General features: G+C 31.4%; 2 protein-coding genes across 3 annotated transcripts; both read right to left on the bottom strand.

Moving 5' to 3' along the window:
* Positions 1 to 429: 429 nt before the first annotated feature.
* Positions 430 to 2592, bottom strand: LOC137822588 (protein LATERAL BRANCHING OXIDOREDUCTASE 1). The gene is made up of 4 exons (XM_068627498.1): positions 1982 to 2592; positions 1602 to 1849; positions 1097 to 1424; positions 430 to 944 (listed from the first exon to the last, which is right to left on the bottom strand). Exons 1-4 carry the CDS (start codon positions 2243 to 2245, stop codon positions 684 to 686), a joined length of 1101 nt encoding a protein of 366 aa, XP_068483599.1. The 5' UTR covers positions 2246 to 2592; the 3' UTR covers positions 430 to 683.
* A 9044-nt stretch (positions 2593 to 11636) lies between these two features.
* Positions 11637 to 20583, bottom strand: LOC137820766 (cysteine-tryptophan domain-containing zinc finger protein 3-like). Of its 2 annotated transcripts, XM_068625008.1 has the most exons (12): positions 20215 to 20498; positions 19943 to 20118; positions 19112 to 19184; positions 18876 to 19003; positions 18346 to 18744; positions 16990 to 18266; positions 16372 to 16820; positions 14431 to 16265; positions 14177 to 14334; positions 13535 to 13695; positions 12992 to 13149; positions 11637 to 12383 (listed from the first exon to the last, which is right to left on the bottom strand). In XM_068625008.1, the coding sequence occupies exons 2-12, from the start codon at positions 20036 to 20038 to the stop codon at positions 12165 to 12167; spliced, it is 4953 nt and encodes a 1650-aa protein (XP_068481109.1). In that variant the 5' UTR covers positions 20039 to 20118; positions 20215 to 20498; the 3' UTR covers positions 11637 to 12164. The 2 variants fall into 2 exon arrangements, with proteins under 2 accessions (XP_068481109.1, XP_068481108.1); XM_068625007.1 differs by having other exon boundaries at positions 19943 to 20583.

Raw genomic sequence — 20583 nt, 5'->3', positions numbered from 1 at the left:
TTAAATGACATTATTGAAACTTTCTGAGTTATGAGAGAAGGAATTGAAAAATAAAACACATTGAAGAATGAATGCATGAATAGTTTAGAATAACTTTATTAATTAAACTGTTGATTAATGGTTAAGTTAAAGCACCCAAATGTCATTTCAGGTGAGAGAATCAGTATGAGCCATCACAACTTGTGGGATCCCTTTGCTCTGCTCACACAGAAAAAGTCTCACCCCTTATGAACAGTAAGACAGCCAATGATTTTATCCCCTTCTGTTTGATTCTTTCATAAAATATTTGTGTGCAAGTGCTCCACATGATTGCTTGCTTCTTTTCCGTATGAGAAAATGCTAGAGAGAGCAATGGTACTGTCTTTATTCTTGGTTTTTTTATGTGCTTTGGACCATTGATGTCCACATACTAGAGTTGGGCAATAAAGCTTTATAAAATAAGATGTCACTATAATTTTCCATTGAAAGCATAGCATATGCATATTTAGAATAAGAAACACTGAGTCTTGTGTATGTGACCCACATTCACACTCTCCTACATCACCCCAACTAATTCCTTTGCCTATTTTTCAACAGAAATAGAATTGAGAGATTTGACCATGATGCACTTTTATGTGGAACACAATTATATACACACACATAGTCAGTCTAATTATAGTACTCCTAGCTAGTTGGGGACCATCCTAGTTTGTGTTTTTGGTTTGGATCTTGGCAAAGTCCAGTGTCTTTTTCCCTTGTAACTTGTTGGTTACATAGTGTTTACTGTACTCTCCATGATTGTATGTTCTATACTTGCATGGGTGGTTTTCATCCACAAATTCTGGCATTGGACCAAGCTCCACATCATAGCTAGGAGCAAAAAATGTCACAATTGAGAGTCTATCTTTCTCCTCATGAGCCACTGCTCTATGCTCCACACTCCTGTATTTTCCATTTGTAAGAACCTGCATGATGCAAATAAGGATCAAATCCAGGAGAGAAAGAGTTCAAAACATCAAAAAAGGAAAGAAAAGTCAGTGAAACTACCAACTGTGTAGCTGAAAGTTTTGTAGACAGAGTAAAAAAGGAAAGAGAAAAAGTGAAGTAGTGGACTTACTTCTATTGTGTCTCCAATGTTAATGACAAGAGCATTTGGAATTGGCTGAATAGGAACCCATGTATTGTCTTTGAGTATCTGAAGTCCCACTGGGCCTCCCTTTGCTTGCTGCAGCACAGTGAGGGCACTTCCATCTGAATGGGGACTCAGACCCAAAACCAGGTCAGGTCTGGAGCATGGAGGGTAGTAGTTCATCCTTATAGCTTGCACTGATACACCAAACATCTTCTCAAACACATCCCCTTTCAAATCCAGGCCTAGAGCTATATACTTTAACAGATTATAGCACAGTTTCCTTATTTTTCCTGAGTACTCCTCCACCGTTTCACTGCATGAGTGTTTGAGTTTTTTAACTAACATAAAAAAATAGGGCTAAATGAATAAAAATGACAAAACTTAAACCCAGTTGTTAAAAGTGTTTTTCTTGTTGTTCAATCATTACACAAAATTATATTGTGAGATAAAAATCTACTTTTGATTCAAGAGCAGCATCAATGTACGTTACCTGAATCTTTCTGGTCTTTTTGGCCATAGATTTGGGTTCCTAACATATTCAGGTTCAAGTCCAAGAGCAAACATGTTGCACCAGTCCAACTTCTGGTCCTCTGAGAAAACAAAAGCTTGTCCATACCCTTGAACAGTACCAGGAGCCATAGGGTATTTCTGTTTCTCTTCCAAAGGTAGCATGAAAAACTCCCTGCTCAGGTTCTCTATTCTCTCTACCAGATTGAGATCAATCTCATGATTAATTACCTAATGACCAGTATCAACATTAGCTTCCATGAAGGAATATGTGACAAAAATATGTGTAAGTTTGGTTAGTTAATGAAAGTCTAAATAGTTATCAAACAGTAGTAGTGTTTCTAAGAACCAAATGGTATTCACCTGAAAAAATCCCCACTCTTCACAAGCAGTTGCAAGATTGAAAATTTCACTAAGAACTTCCTCTTTGTTTCCATTGGTAAACTTAGAGAAATCAATGACAGGCATGTGAGTATTTGATGGGGGGAGAGGTGTAGTAGAAAGTGTTGGTCTTTCTGTCATGTCTCGTACAAATCTTTGAGGAATTGTCCTTGGCTTAGTTTTTCTTAGCTCTTGGACATCATCAATGTGCCCAACTTTGACAGGAGAAATAGGAACAGGAGGCATGGAAACAGAATCTACACCTTCAGTTTTCACTACACACTGCTTACTCTATATCTCAACCCTCTCAGCCATGTTCTATTTATAGTGGAATTTAGACCTTTATGACGTTACATATTAAAATATTGTGCCTAAGTAATACACCAGTTCATAATTATGCATAATTGGCACATGAATCATGCTGTTAAGTGAAACCTCCCACTTTTTTTTTTCTTCTTAACCTTTTAGAAGAAGGTTGGATGAAGCCTAGTGAGAATTAACTATGTTCACTGTTGATTGTGAAGCACCCTAAATAGCATTAGTTTCACAAAAAGAGAAAGAGTTTTAAAGGGAAAATATTGTATCAACTATGCAAAATTATCATTTAATCACAAACTACCATATACAATAAGTTAGTGTGTTTTTTCCTTTAAGAAGGTTAATTATCTTAAAAATTATATCAACAATAATTTATGAATAGATGATAATGTAAATGATATCTCTTTCTAATTCATTCTCAATCATATTCTCGGTGAATCTGCCTTCAATTATCACCTACTAATTGAGTTAAGAAAAATGTTACTTTGACAATTGTATATCGAAAGATACCAATTTACAACTTTGATTTAATCAATACAATTTAAAAATTGTTTTATTTCAATAAAAAGTTATTTTTTTAGTTATAATTTGATCGGTGCAAAGTTGTCAACATATCAACACTCATATAACCGTTAAAGAGTCATCTGAATTAACATTTTTTTTTTCATTTAAAAAAGAAATAAACTCTTACTCTTGCATCAATTCAACTATTTTACTTTAATAGCTTTGATTAAATTCTCTTTGCTATCACTCATTCCTTGTGATCTGTAAATACTAATGTTGGTGACATAATGAAGCCTCCATTTGGAGCAGTTTGGAGGCAAGAAAACAAGGAAGTTGAGACTGATTTGCAAGTTGGAGCAGTGAGATTTCTAGTGCTACCAAAAATATACCATGCTTCCAATGCCATTATTGATGACTGATTGGCTTTCAAATCATTATTATGGACATTTGGTGCATTTCTGTGACTCCATCAGTTGTGACACCAATATAATTATTGGCCAATGAATGCAGTTTAAGAGGCACAAACCTCTTTGTTAATGCCTTTTTCTCTGTCAAAAAGAGGAAGAAATATCTATGCAAGTGCACATGCCACATGGTAAGTGGTGTAACATACTCCTAGTCCTTTTTCTCTATGCTAGTGCTGTAATTTAACAAGTTTAAAATTTCTATTCTGTTTCCATGCCATTGGTTTCTAAAATAATTAATCAGTCACTAATAATTAAGCAATCAAACCAATGACATGAAATTATAGCATCAGTGTTGCATCTCTTTCCCATGCTTAATCAACTGATATGCATGATATCATCAACCACATCACAAAAGGACATGAAAAAATACACTACTAATCATGGTTTATTAAGAGGAAAGGAAATTACACTGATACCCCAAAATGTTCTTTTAGATATATTACATAACATTTTCTGCAAGCATTCTCTGTACATTGTATTGGGTCACTTGATTGTGTGAAAAATATTATTATATAACACATCTCTATATTAAGAAAGCCATAACCAACATCTAAATGAAGTAGAGAATTATATTCAACTAGGAAAAGAAATAAAAACTACTGGTGTTAAGGTAATTTACTTTAAACCAGAAAGATTAAACAGTGTTAAGGTAATATGAATGGAATATTACCCTACAAGTTAAAGAAGATTTGTTTGAGTGTAAGAGTAGATGTACCCATAGTAGGACCATTCCGAATTGTCCCCCCAAAGAAAATGCCCCCATTTTGCAGACCAAATCTAGTGTAATATGTCATGGTGCCTTTTGTCCACCCTTCCATGTTTAATCTTCCTTACTTTTTCTTCCCCCACATGTCTTCTAGTTGAGGTAGGCACCAATCACTATTTACAAATGAGTACCAAGAAACGTATAAGAACATCTTCACTATAGAAATTTTAATTACAATTTGTCTGATAGTTATGTTAACAAAATAATTGATGTCACATGATTTCTTTCTTTCTGCAACTATTTATGCAACTATAAGGTTCAAACACACATCTTAAATAGTATGTCTGTGTCGAATATACATAGTAAACACCGATACTTATACAACACTTCACTTATATGTCTATGTCGTAACAGTATTCGTGTGAGTGTGATTACTGTATAAAATTGCAATTGTTCCCTTGATAAGAATTGATGACACCTATACTTGCTTAACTGGGGGAATTTTAGTTGCAGACGTTTTCTTATGATGCCAATAATACAAAGAAAAACAAACAAAAGCTTGTAAGTGGACGCAGCCACTAAAGGATATATGCATACTACAGCATGCTACAGTATGTGTCTACTGAAATGGAAATATCCCCACAAAAAAGCAAGAACGTATTGGAATCATTGAAAAATTACACACAACAAAGAATCAATGGTGTTCTTACTTTTCCTCTATCTTAACCAGTTTTCTACAATATGGTACAAGTTCACCACAAACACACTAATGGAGGTTTGGTTGCTTTCTTTTTCAAGAGTAAAGTTACTAAAGTTCAAGGTTTAGGTTCAACAAAAGAAAACAATTATTATTAGTTCTTATAAAGTAAACAATCATATTTAGACAGTAAAGTTTAATACATTGTTATTTCAGATTTAAAATAAGTATCCTTATAAGATGAAATTAGTTTATGAATACACTAATTTGTAAAAATAATTTTACATCTTAAAAATTTAATTTACTTTTCACATTAAATAGTTTTATCATATAAGCTTTTATAAAAAAAAATATCTCCAACAGTGTTATCATTTTTATTAAATATTCCAAAAATATTGTCAATAATTCAGCTTTATAAAATTAACTCATAAAAAATTAATTCAAGTGCAATCTATAAAATGTTCTTAGTTTCAGTGAATTTTTAAGAATTATTTAAAAAAAAATTAGAGTGAATTTTCAAAAATTATTTAAAAAGTCCAGTATTTAAGTTGTATGCTTCTATGAAATATTAGTTTATTCTATTAGCACTTCACTTCTTACCTTTAATTTTGAAAATTAATTAAAACTATTTATATTTTTTATATTAAATCATTAAGCAAACTTGTTCATTTTGTCAAACAAACTAATTGTTTAGTAATGAATTTAGTGTCATCAAACTAACTGGAAAATTGTTTTTAGCAAAAATATAATTGCCAAAATTCTAGAAGATTTATTTTCACTTAAAAAATTAACTATAATATCAAAAACAATTTTTTAGAGTTCTCTACAATTTTTTATATTTATGTGTAAATTACCAAAATGTTAATGACTATTATGATAAATTTGAGTTCTATTTTTAATTTAATTTAAAAAAAATGTTAAATTTTTTGTCCCTGCCATTTTCATTCTTAAAAAGTTTCAAATTGTTTCATCATGACATGGACAAAACACATGAATGGCCATGATGATGTTGTACATTGTCAACAAAATTTAAAATAAATTGGTCCTATATGTATAAAAATAATTCACAAGTTATGGCTTGAAATTATTTTTATCATAATGCATTTTTTAATGAAAAAATGTGTAAGAAAATTGTGAAAAAAAAACATTAGTTTTTCAAATAATAATAACTTAATATAATCAAAACTAATACAAGTAATGAAAATAAGTAACACACGAGAAAATAACTTTTTCCTTTTTATGTGTATATGTTGATCTTTATGATTCTATGTCTAATTATGATTAGTGAATAAAAATTTCATTTTGCTTCTTGTCATGTCACTATGAGTCTTATGATTTGATAACTGCTTGTGTTGTCAAATGTCAGGGTTTGTTTGGGGAGTTTTGAATTTTTATCATATGAAAAATCACATCATCAAAATCAAATCATCATAAATCTTTACACAGTTTTAAAAGTTAAAAAAATAAAAAATAATTATTATAATAATTAAAATAGAGGCTATTTTAAAAATTTTAAAAAAAAATTAGTTTATATTATTATTAAATAAATTCTAAATTTATATTTAATTAATTATTAATATTTTAACTACCAATTATTTAGATTATAAATTTAATAGTAAAAATATTGGTAGTTAATTAAATATTAATTTAAAAATCATTTAACAATAATAAAAAAATTATTTAAAAATTATTTTTTTTTAATTTTTAAAATGATATCTAATTTAGTCATTATATCAACTAATTTTTTTTTTAACATAATTTCTATTTTATAATTTTTTTAATAATTATCCATTTTAAAAATTAATAAAATTTTAATTTTAAAAAACATCTCGATAAATTAAAAAAATATATATATATATATATATATATAAATTATAATTTAAACTCTATATTTCATATTATAATAATTATTATTACAATAAAATAAAACAACAAACAGAAAAAAAAATAATTATAATTTACTTATCCCCCACGTTACAAATTTTGGAAAATGGAAAGATTTTATTTGTGAAGTGAATAGATGTTTGAGGTGACAACTCTTACACACTTGATTCTAAGAATTTGTACATCAAAAGTAAATACTAAAAAAATAGTAATTGGGTTGTTCATTGGACATGGTGGGATATGAGTTTAACTTCATATTTATTCCTTCTGAATTTTTAATTTATTTGAGTCCAATTCAACTCAGTTAAAACATATAAAAAGTTTACTTAATTGTGATTGTTGATAAAGCATGCAACTTTCAACACTATTGGGTAGAATTAAAGGAACATAGAACTAAGAAAATTAAAAATCATTTTAACATAAGTTTCATATTTAATATTCTTATTCTTATTATTAATATATACATGATTGTTATTAAATATGCCTTATCATTATAAATATGGTCAAATTAAGAAAACTCTAAAATATAATACAAATTTGTCTTCTTAGTAGTAAGTAAATGTAATTCTTAAAATCTAAATATGTTATGATAAACTTTATTAAGAAATTTAAGTTGCGATACCAGAATCACTAAAAAAATTATTATACAACAATCAAAATAAAAAATAAAAAATAATTACTCATTATATTAATTAAATTAAATATTATTTTAAAAATTAAAAAATTATTTATATTTATAAAACAATTTTTATTATTAATAAATATTTCTAAATAATTTCTAAATTATATTTAAATTAGCTGAGTTTTAGTTACTAATATTTTATATTTTAAATTAGTCTCAACTAGCCTTTTAATACTAATTTAAAATCTAAAATATTAATAGATAAAATTATTATAGTTAATGAATTAAATATCAATATAAAAATTATTTTATAATTTTTTATTAATAATAAAAATTACTTTAAATATCAATATTTTTAATCTCTAAATGATCTTAAATTTAATTTAATAATAACTAATTAAAATTGTTAATTTTTTTAATGAATTATTCACCCATGAGAGATTAATTAGCTAAATTAAAAATAAATAAATGATTCTTAACCTCAGAAGTGGTTGTGGAATCTGTAAAGTTAAAACTTGAGTATTGAGACAATAAATAAAGCCTTTAGAATAGAATTGAGAAAAGACCTGAAGAAGATAATATTCAGTATCATTTTTTCAGAAATAAAATAGTGAAGTAAATGAAGTGAGAGATTCTTCATCAATTCTTTTACATAAAACTCATCTTTGAATTTTGTTTCTCTTTTACTCCATTTTTAAGGAATGTGAGCTTTTTGTTTGGTTTTATCCTAAAGAAATAAAATGATTTTGAAATGAATAGGTTTAGGTTGGAATCACTTAGCTTATTTTTAGCATTTTTAATTTGTAGGCACTACAAAGATTCTTTTGCAGGAAGAGTATTGTTCATAGGCCTAGACTATGGAAGCTTTAGCTTTAACAAAAGGTGATTCCTTATCTTATTATCTCTTCACAAAAACTCGATATGAAGACCCTCTTTGGATCAGGGAGGGGATTTGTGAGGATTAGAGAGGATATGTGAGGTTGTTTGGATTGAGGGATGATAGAGAGGATTTGTAAGGACGATTTATTGTAAGTTTACAAATTTGTCTTTATTATTAAAAAAGATTTGAATAATGAATTATGATTCTTTTTGTGTGTAGGTTTAAATTAATTAAATTTTTTAATATATAACATTCATAATTACTTATATTTTATAATAAAAAATTAAAAAATATAATAGAAAATATTTTTGTGTTAAATTGAAATAAAATTATTAAATATATTAAAATTTATGAAAATAATATTTATTATTATATTCATTTATTATTTTATATAACTATATATATTTTGTTAATATTATTATTTTTTTATTTTCATTATTTATAATTGTATGTTGTTATTAATAGTCTAATTAAATATTTTTGAAATTATAAATAAATTTATGTAATATTTAATTTTGATATTGCAATAAAATGCATGTATAAGGGTATTTTAGTAAAATACAACCATCTACATAAATCCTCACAAATCTCTTCATTTTGTGAAGAATGGAAAAAATCAGTCACCCTCTCCCCCATCCACTCCCCCACCCTCGAAACCCTTGAAACAAACACAAAAAAACATCTCCTCCCTCCTCCGCCATGGAAACAAACACACACTAAAGGAAATGTCTTGTTTACACCAAATTCCACAAGTTTATATGATATTCTCAAGTTAATGTTTCTCCATTTACAATTAAGATGGTAAAATAATCAATAAAATCAACTTTCCATTACTTAAAAAATCATTGAATAAAAATTAATTTTAAATACAAAAAATAATTAATTTTATATTAACTAAATTATATATTATTTTATAAACTATAAAATTTATTGGTACCTAAATTAGTTTTTATTACTGATAAATAGTTTTTGGAGATCCCACATCGATTAGAGATGAGGACAATCTATTGTATATAAGTGAGTGCAAACCTCAATCTCATGAGCCGGTTTTATGGGGTTGAGTTAGACTTAAAGTCCACTTTGTAACAATAATTTCTAAATTAATATTTGAATAATTCAAAGAGTTTTAGCTATCAATTATTTAGATTTTAAAGTCAGTTGGTAAAATCTTGGTAACTAATTATATATCAACTTATAAATTATTTTTTATCCAAACTTTGTTTTTATTTAATATATTTTTTAGTCTTAATTCACATCATGTTGAATAAAAAAATCTTTATTTATTTCCTAAAAAAATTGAAAAAAAGTTATCCACCTTTCTCTAGATATTAAAATTCTTCTTATTTATGAATTAAAAAATTCTATGGATGAACTTATTCATCTAAAAAATTGATAATACTTTGTTTAAAATTAAGTTAAAGATGATAGTATAAATGGTAAAAAATATCCAGATGATTAATCTAAAGATCTTTTTAGTCAAGTCTAATAAAAAATATCTTAACAAAATCTAATTCTATTAAGATTGAAGTGAAGATATATTTAGATTAAGGTTGTGAAAATTTTCTCTACATGAAGACTTTAAATTATATTGAGAATTATGCATTTGAGATCAAATAGATAAATACTTGATTATTAATCAAGAGCAAGTTAATAATATTAATTATGATAATCTGAAAGAACAACAGCAAGAGTATGAAACAACCAAAAACATGCATTAGGATATTAATTATCTATGAAAGCACAACATTAACACTCTTAAAGATAAACAACTATGTAGAAAAAATCATAGTATTGAGGAATATTGATATGTTACTTTCTTCTACAACAAAGCAGAAAGGAATATTGAGGAAAACTTAGATCAAAGCCATAAAATTTTCTTTCTTCTATTACACATGAGCTAACCAATTAACAAAAGAATAGACAACATTACTGGTATGAAATGTTCTTATCTTTAGTTTATGTGGGATCTTCAACATACATTTATCACGTTGACATCCTCCAACTCATGCATGTAACTATATACTTATGGATGGTCTGATAGCAGTCCGATAAATGACTTGATAAGTCAACAAACTCTCTCTATAATAGGTTTTAAGTAGTTCTGATGTCATATTAAGAAGTAGATTTTAAACCTAATTCAACCTTATAAAACTGATTTATAAGATAAGATTTACGACCACTTATATACTGTGAAATGTCCTTATTTATATTCTATGTGAAATCTCAAAAAAAATAAAAATAAATCTCTTTGTAAATTCAAAATTAGTTTGTACATTTTTAAAAGCTTTCTAATAATAGCTTCTTCTAATCAAATTTTTATTTATGCATAAACAAGGTTTATTTTATTATTTTCTTCTCTTAAAATTACTTATAGGACAAAATTATCTAAGATGCTTATGATTACTTGAGATATGTTTATAAAATCATTCACAAAGTTAGACATAAATCCAACAAATATTCTCACATTTAGTTTCTTGAAAGTGAAAAATGGATGTAGAAACATGGAACCAAACACACTTATTACAAGACGTACAAAAAGTTTTTGCCTAATGGAACTTATTTTCAATCTCAAATTATCTTATTTACTAAACCAATATTCAAAAACAAAGTTACATGCTACACCTATTAAGGGTCTCTTTGAACAAATTTATCTGTGAACACATACAAAAGAGAAAAATTAAAAAAAAAATCTATCTATGCACAAATTAATAATAAAAAATTTAAAAACCTAGAAGTAAAATATTTCTATAAATAAATTTATTAACTAATTTTAATTTATAGAAAAACTCATTATTTTTATTTATAAAATACTTATAAAGAATTATCATAACTTTACAAACATTACAACAACAAAAACTACACTGAATAAAACACACAATACACAATAGTAGTTAACCACTATCATTCATTAGCCTTGGTATGCCAGAGAAGAGTTAATATATGAAAAAAGACCATTGAATGTCATGATGCAAGATAGATCACAAAAGCTTGAATAGAGAGGAATTTTCAACATGTAATAGAATAGGAAAAAGTTTTTTTAACACCATTAACAATGCAAAACATATATTTGACAAAAACTTATATTAATATAATAATATTTTGAATTAAAAAATCAAATAAAAATAAATAAAATATTAATTTATTGAAATGTGAAAAATATATTTTCACTGTTGACACTGTCAACAAATGAATTTCAGATTAAACCATCATGAGTTGTCATTTTGACAGAAGAGATTTGACTTCTCAAGTAGTTGTTAAAATGAAAAATTTCAGTATCTCCAGTGATACTGTGTAGGGTACTTCTCCACTAACATGAAACAAAACTACATGAAATAAATTCTCACAGTAGTCAAAGTAGGAAAATCTTTCTGATGTAACTTGACAATGTCACTACTACCGGCTAATATTTCTCACAAGATGATGGCATGCACAGATTCAAATGACATCACAAATTGCTACAACTAACCAATGCTATATATATAAACAGTTAACCAGATCACAAATACTAACAGAAATGGAGCATAAAGCAAAGCATTGGAAATAGAAGTTAAAGCATTGCTTGTTAACACAAGGAAAGTTTCTGCATGGATTTGTATTCATTCAAAAATTTGATATGAAACATAAAAGGAGAGATTGTCATTAAGAATGGACCTATATAACTATATAAGTATTCAAAGCCATCAAAAATGGTTGCCTAACATAGCAGACTCTATATTCTTGTTCCTGGGGCTCCAGTTATGTTGTGGAGCAAAGAATGTAGCACTGAACTAACATAATATGATATTCATCTGGCATCTCTTGACAGCCAGGAATCCCTTCCCTCTTTCTAACCCATAAAATTTAAGGGTGTGTGTTATACCCTATCCACATTAAGAAAAACCTCAAATGAAAATTCTGTTACAAAATTTTCCAATCAATCACATTTTGTACAAATGTACACAAGGGTAACAGATCGCCTTCAACCTGCTGCCTTGGCAGGTTTCTAAGTGCTAGTCTTGGTAGGTATCTTTTAGCCTCTTCCTTCACAATGCCATCTCAGTAGAGAAGTAAAACCAAAAAGAAAAAATTAATTATTTACAGGATCAAGTTAATCTCTAGCACCACCAAGACCAGAGCGACTTATGGCTTTTGTTGCTGTCCAAACAAGACGTACAAGCTCATCCACATCCTGGAAGCTGAAATCAACAACACTCCGAATAGAAGCTATACACTCCTTATTCCTTGCTTCTTCCATGATGGCATTAGCAGCCGCAAAAGTGCTCTGACATTTGCTAGAAGCCTCCATTGCAAAATGTATGTCCTTAGTCTGCAAAAATCACCAAAACTTAAGACATAATTTTCCATAAAAAAAATGTACTCAATAACTACTCAAGCAAGAGGAAGAGCCCTGGCGGAGCAGTTAACATCACGCCTTGGTGGCTTATTGGTCATGGCTGTGAACCCAGAAACAATGTGTACAATAACCCTTCCCCATATCTTTGCATAGAGAGGAACCTTCTGGCACCCGAGTTCTTTAGTTTTTAGTATTTTTAATAATTACACAAGCTAACTGCTTAGATTGTTGAAATTTTGCCACCACCTGTCCACCAAAATCTAAAACAGGCATTGCATTATAAGTTTCCAATAGTAAAGTAACAGTTGCCCGTATGACAACACAACATACTTATTACATAACAGAACGACTCCAATTATGCAATGGAAAAGTGTCTATGGATTGAAATCTGAGCTACTCTAGCATGGCAAAAACAGCAGACATCCATCCTGATTTTCTGTCAAACAGAACCACATTTCCAACTACTATTTCTTACCAACAAACTGTTAGATCCCCCAACAACAATCCTTGGTAATTCATCATTAACATACCGAGATAAATTTCCAAGTAGAATATAAGGTTTGTCAACAATTAAAACTTACAAAATCAAGAAGCCTGATTAAATTTGGACGAGTTCGAGCAGATATGACTTGGTTGATAGCAATATGACTATTGGTACCCCTAGGCAAAGTAGCCCTATCTGCTGCTGCCTGATTGTTAAGGTTATCAACATCGGATGCAGAAGATGAAGGAGATTCACCTAAACAATAGAGTAAAAAAGCAGTGCTACATCATTGACTGGGATCCCTTAATACATTCATGCATTCATCAAACAAGGCTGTCAGGCTATCTGGACTGGGTCCATGAATGGTTTTTATGTGTAACACATTTCATCATAGAGAAAAATAACACCAGATTTTGACTTTTTAGTTCTGGATAAAATTTGTTTGTCTTTAAGAATATAAAACAACTACTACATCCCTAGTTAGCTTTCAGCTTTTCATCATGTGTAGATGTATCATTCTCTAATTTTGTTTATTTTCCGGTGGAAGAAGTATGCAAGTATAATATTGCGAAATCAACTTACAACAATACCTGACAAGCCTGAAGACTTAAACAGTTGTATGAAAACTATGTTCCAATACCTTGAGAAGCCATGTGAAGAGTTGATTGTAACTCTTGTCGATCTCTGTTAGTACTGGAATTCTTACAGTAGACCACTCTCATGTATGCCACCTCCATGCATTTATATGCCAAAGCAGCAGCAGCCATTTCTTGGCGAGCTTCATATTCATGGGCACAGCATCTGAAAACATTTAAGGCATTGTATGATTAAAGGTCAATTGCATAGCATAAGAGAAAGACACTAGTGAAACAAACTTCTAAATGTTATATAATGGATCTTAACTTTTTATTATAATGACATTGATTAACTTCTATAAAAGCATTACAAATTACAATTAAAATGTTGTTACAAGCAACTTCAATTATTAAAAAAAGGTCTGTATTATATGTCAGGCCCGCTAATGAGTTATCTGAAAGCCAAAGCTAGGCTTATTTATGAACCAGCCAAAATTTTCAGCTCATTAAGCTGTTAATGAACCAAGGAAGTCAGGAGCCCCACGGGCTGACACTCACTTCAGCCTTATTTATAGCCAACCAAGTTGCATGTTATCAAATCACTTTCCCTCAAAAAGTACTTCCGATCAATAACTGAATTAAGACCAAAACCTAAGATCTCATAAAACAATAACAACTTTCCTTAGAGCTTCAGAATTTTCACTTACTTGAAAAGTTTGGCAGCAGTAGCAAAAATTTGCATTTGACTAATTTCCCCAAGTTTGCTACTCTCATTGTGACAATTTTCTAAAATGGATGCTCCATGCAGAAACTTCAACCCAGCTTGAAAGTATGTCTCATTGCTTTCAAAGTCAAACCCAGAGTTCTATAGAATAACAGTATTTATACAATCAGTTAGAAAAGGAGAGATGCTAGATCAAACCAAATACATTTAAGTAAAATCTTGAAATAATCAACTAACCTTATAATTATCTGCTCTATCTTTTAGTTTTGTGGCTTCTTCCAGGGTGTCAACAGTAGTTTGGTTAAAATTTTCTCTCATAGGACTTGACACAGTGGGTTGCTGATCAGGCACGGAATTTCCAGAACCACAATTAACTCCAGCATTATTACTAATATCAGCAAAACTTCTCATTGACTTGACCAAATCACCATTGTCAGAAACATTGACAGGATGCTCATTAGCCATGCCTCCCTTTTGATACTGAGGTACAGTTCTAGAACCCATACTCAATGCTTCCCTTTTTACTTCACCAGTTGCAGATGAGAGAACTTTCGATTTCCCAACTCTTGATTCTGTGATTACATGATTAGCTTTGTTTTCTTGCTCAAAATCATTAGTCGAGTTTTGGTGGGAGATAGTCTTTCTCTCATTGCTACATTGAACATCCATCTTTGGAACTGATTTCTCAAAGTCTCTTGGTTTTATCTCAGTTTGCTTTCCAGTTTCTTTTGGGCCATGTCTTAAAGCACTTTTCTGACTACTACTGTCAATTTCTCTTTTAGGCTTGGGTAAAGTATATTTAACAACATTTTTTGTCTCAGCATCAGATGCATGGTTACTGGGATCAACTGCTGAATCATACCTCCCTCCTTTTTTTGAATAACCAACAGCCTCTGAAACTGACATCTTCATGTTATCAGTACAAACATGAGAACCAAAATTTCTGCCTTTCTCCTTGCTGTTCAATGATGTAATCTTACCAGATTTCTGCCAAGAAAGTTCACTTTCCTGGTTTTCCTTCTTTACTTTCTCCTCGTTATGTACACCATTAGCACAATAGCCAGGTTGTTCAACATGAATACCACCTTCAAGCAAATGATTATTCTTTAGTTCAGAAGGTTTTTTAGCTTGGAGCCTGGATGTGTCTTTAGCATCCTCAACCTGGTACTCTACAGAAGATAATTTGTGGGATGTAGGATGTAAATCATGCAGAATTCTACCCTCCTTCAATTTTACTGACAGCTTTCTCTCCCTGCTATCCCCATTTCTCTTGGAACCTACCGTAGAGTGGCCACCTTTTGTAACATTGTCTTTCACTGAAGCGTCTCCTGCTGCAAAATTATTCTTATCCAAGTTTAAGGCCCTCAAAGGTGACGATGTAACAGATTCAACAGGTGAACTTCTTCCATCTTCAAGCTTGGTTTTAGCTTTATGAGAACCTGAGACTTTAGAAGAGCTTGAAGTTGCTGCCAATGAATGTGGTCTAGAGTCCAAATCCTTGCGCAATTGATCAATACCATCTGAAGCATGAAGAGATGCAACATTTTTCCTATGCTTCCTTAGTTGGTTGCCTTTATCACCAAGACTGACTTCTGTGCCAACAGCCATATGGGCCCCATTGCCTGCCACACAGACTTGCCTTATCCCACCCTTGCTTAATTTATTGTCACCTTCAGTTACGGACATCAAAATTCTGTATTTCTTTTCCTTGCTAAATTCTATTGCATTACCCTCTTCACCATACTGCTTTTCATCATCAAGCCGATCCTTCAATTTCCTTTTCTTCATTAAACCCGATGAGACCACCTGAACTCCCTCTTTCTTAACAGTGACTGGTAATCTATCAGATACATCCTCAGATAAACAATATTCATCATACTTCCTCATATCCTTCCCACCAGCTTTTGTTGACAAGCCATTTCTTGAATATAGAGACGCCTTCTCAAGGTCCATGTCATGATTTGATTGCATATTAGCAGAGAAAACATTTTCAGTTTTTGATTTCTTGGGAGTTCCCAATTTATATTGGTCAGCATTCACCTTACGTTTCAACTTATCATGCTTTCTATCACCTGCTCAAGTGTGAAAATAACATTGAAATTATTAATTAAGAATACCTGTAATTTCTTATTAACAAAAATAAATAACAACATATCAACTCTGAAATGAATGAGGTACCTCCATTTTCTTGCTTTTCAGTCTCTTTAGGCACATGTTTCTCTGCTATCATGTTGTCAGGCCTGGTAAGATGTTTAGAAGAGCTCATCATCTTCTTCACTGGGTTTAAATCAGCAGGACGCTGATTCAAGCCGTTCAAGCTTCTATTTTTTCCAGATACTTGAACATTGGCCTTCACTGAATTTGAGAACCGATGCATGTCATTATTAATTCCTGGCATTGTCTTCTCCTTAATAACAAGTTTCTTCCTTCCTCGGTCAGACATATCAGAACTAGACATATTTTGATTTAGGCCATATTGTAAAGAATTTGGAGACCTAACTCCAATTGCAGTTTTACTGCCATGGCTTTGCATGTTATTTTGAACCTGGGAAATTGGCATTTGATATAAGGCATAAAGTGCTTTTGTTGTCTCATCCTCACTGAACTTACAAGAATTCATCCCAGGCCTAACAACAAATTTAGAGAATAATGATAAGGCAAATAACACAGAGCACACAACAAGATGCACACAGAGAAATTAAAAGAAAAAAAAAATAGTCCATATATAAATACCCATACTAAGCGTATATTCAGCGTAGTATGGTTATACATAACCGAAATGAGCAATCAACTTACAGCCAATCTAGCATGCTACACAGCCATTTCTCTGGAAGGTGGTCAGGCTTCGTACCAGTAGGTAGAAGCCTCCATGTCTGGCAACTGTCACAACATACCCAATCTTCTGCAATAAGTTGAGGTGCAGCTACTGCAGATGAAATCATCTCAGGTGCAAGGTTGTTTCCAGCTATAGGAATAGAAGCCGAAGTATCATTAATGCATGGTCCAGCTAGCACCTGGTTTATCACTTTATGACCACTCATTCTCTCATTTACTTTAATCCCAAATGCACTCTGTTTTCCGTTACTAATTTTTGCATTTTTCATTCTACCATTACCAGCAAGACTGTCAACTTTCCGTTCTGATCTTTTTTCTTTCATTGAATCCCTGTTACCACTGAACTTTTTGTCCAGTGAGCTTGACTTTATTTTACTACTACAAGTATTGTCATAGCCAGCACTCCCTTTCTCAATTGCCATTGCATTATCAGTACCACCAAAGCTTTTTTTTCTTGCAACTGCCCCTGCTTTTTCAGGACTCTGGTCACCTTTTGACTTCTTCTTCCGCTCAGACACAGCCTTTATTTTCTGATGAGTCTCAGACTTATGATCTGCCTTACATTTCAATGCCTCACGTTCAACCTTATTGAACCTAATGAAAGTATTACTCGTGTTATTATTCATAGGATCTGTAGAATTATCCTTGCGGGAACTTTCCAGTTTATGTTCTAGAGCATTTTTCAGAAAACCATTTCCTACATTTTGCATTGCAGTCTTCCCAAAATCTTGACCAGATATTGATTCTAATGACTCTTCCTTCAATGCTTCTTCAGAAACCATTCTGCCTAGCACCCCATTCCCATTAACCTCCTTGGAGGCTTCAGAAGCTTTAGCAGTGACTTCAGCAGTTTCACCAGCATCACAAATTGAGCTCGACGGAGGTGTCCATTTCAATTCATTAGGCAGGAAATCTTTACAATCAGGTGTTCTATTTCCTAATTTTTTCTTTTTATGCAATGTAATATCCTTCTCAGAAAAGGTACCATTTGGATGCTTCAATTCCAACTGTTTTTCACTTTGTTTCACTATTCTCACAGTGTTCTTCTTCAAATGTCCAGTCCCCACAAAAGAATCTGATTCGTCAGTGGACATAGAACAAGGATCTTGATGACCATTAAGAGAGGACGAAACCTTGGTGTCTCCAATAGCTTTATTATCATTTTTAATCAGGTTGAGCACACTTTTGTGTAGAGGAGATATCAGAACACCCCCAGGGATAGGAAAATAACTCATAACCTATGTCATTAAATAAGAAGTTAATACTTCAATATTTCTAATGATATTAAACAGTATAGGAATAGAAAAGGTCCTCTACCTGAATAATGCCAGTTGGAGAATTTTCCGCACTCTCTTGAGATACAGGTTGCGTGCCTTCACTTTCCGCAGGGCTGTTATCCATTGAGGATGAGGGAGAGTCATCAAGTCCAAGGCCACTATAGATTTCTGCATTCTTTTGTGACAAGATATTAGATTTCATTTTGATTCGAAACTTCAGTGTCCTTTGATCAGTTGAATTCGCTGTATTTTTTGTAGTATCATCTTTCAAAGTGCACCTCTCAGGTATATCACTGGAAGAATTTCCATGTTCTTTCTTCACTGAATCATTTACTAAAGCTTCTCTTAAATCACGAAATGGATGTGAACTATGAGAAGCATTTTCAGGCCTTGAAGGATGAGGCACATTTGTAGGTGCTTTTTGGTTATGAAACACAGCCTGTATAAAAACATAACGGACTGCACTCAATCAATCTGCATTATTTCTATGTTGGGATAAGTTGGTAGCATATATTGCCTTCCTATTAAATAGTAAAATAAACAAATAAAAACATTGATATATCCCTATACCTCCATGTGAGGATTGTTATTAAGCTTTGGTGAGCGATGGTTTCTTTGTGGAGTTCTTGGATGAGACCATAGACAAGGAGAGCGCTCTTGGGTGGGTAAAAAGGAACCATAGCCACCAAATTTTGCACCTGAAAAATATTATTCACATCAGAAAACATCACTTCATCCATGCAAAGATAGCTCTTTCATTTCTCAATACATGCTTCGACCTTTATTATTCCACAATTTCCACTTACCCAAATTCTCAGCAGATACACCACCTTCAAATTCCTTTTGAAGATGGCCAAGAACATGCTGAATCTTCTCATCCTTCAGGAAACAACTTATCAGTCCTAATATTTTTTAGATAAATTTACTAGAGGAATTTAAGAGCAAATGTCATTAATCAACAATAATCACCAGGAAGATGAAGCGAAAAATAGAAGGCACCACAACGATCAACAAACAATTAGGAATGATTTTTTCTTAATTGTAGGCAACACTAACATTGTATGAGGACAAAATATAATGCACATTAACATAGCATCAATACCACTTTCCACAAGAAAGAATAATGGCATAGCAAACCAATCCATTTCCTAGTACTTGATGATGGGTGTGGTGTTACTTGCTAAAATAGTAAACTAAGTTTTTCACGCACAATTTGGCGGAATTTTCATCTACATTAGCAAAACAAAATCAATAAGATATACTCTTATTGGCATTTATCAAGGATAGAGTTTCACTATGCTTATCAGCACATAAAAAAACTCAAGGCGGTCTATAATGTTTCTAAATCACTTCATTAATGCTAAATTTCTTCCCCATTAACAAACAATGTAGGTATAACTATGGAGCCCCACAGCCAACAGTTGTGTTCAGCTTTTATCATACTGATTTTGTACCTTCAGACAGCGGGTTTAATTAGAAATGTTATGACTCTTTCATTTCCTATTTCCCCCGAGCAACCAAATACATTAATACATTTGCAAATATAATTTCAAGTTTTGGTGATCATCCAAACCATCCATAAACCCAAGCAAATTAAAATGGAAATTTCAAAAAAAAAATATTGAATAATTCCTTACAATGTATGAGAAAGAATCAGGGTCAATGTTGTCTTCATCATCATCATCCTTGTAATAGAAAGCCTCTCCTTCCTCAAGCTCAGTATCCTCCTTCATCTCAACCACCCACCACAACTTTCTAGCCCTAGGCCTAACCCCATAACCCAAAAGACAATCTTTTCACATTGGAACCTTCCCTGAAGTCCAGCATCACTTCAATCAAACCCCAAAACAAGAGTGGCAAGAAAAACAAAAAACCCAAATGTTAAAAAAAATTAAAATTAAAAACCGACCCCACAGAGCAAACGCGAAGCCCTCAAAAACCCATAAGGGAAAAGCGATTATTTGCACAGTGATCATGCCATGTGACAACCCTTCATTGATGAAGATGCATATAAACCAGAATAAAAACCATTACTTGCATCAAAAAAATTGAATTTTTGGCTTCCACCCACAATCTGATCAAAAAGCAGAGACGGTGGAGATCAACGAAACCGATCAGTGGCTAGTGGAATGAAGTTTTGACGGCGAGTTCAAAACGGATTCCAAATCTTTCACTTCGCTCTCCCAATAATTTGATGTGTGCACACAATAGAGAGGAACAAAAAAGGTTGGGCTTTGGTATCTCAATGAATTTTAATTATTTGCCTCAATCTAATTTC

Source organism: Phaseolus vulgaris, chromosome 9, assembly GCF_000499845.2.
Source record: "Phaseolus vulgaris cultivar G19833 chromosome 9, P. vulgaris v2.0, whole genome shotgun sequence".
Lineage (NCBI taxonomy): Eukaryota > Viridiplantae > Streptophyta > Magnoliopsida > Fabales > Fabaceae > Phaseolus > Phaseolus vulgaris.
This window is presented reverse-complemented; position numbering and strand designations above follow the sequence as displayed.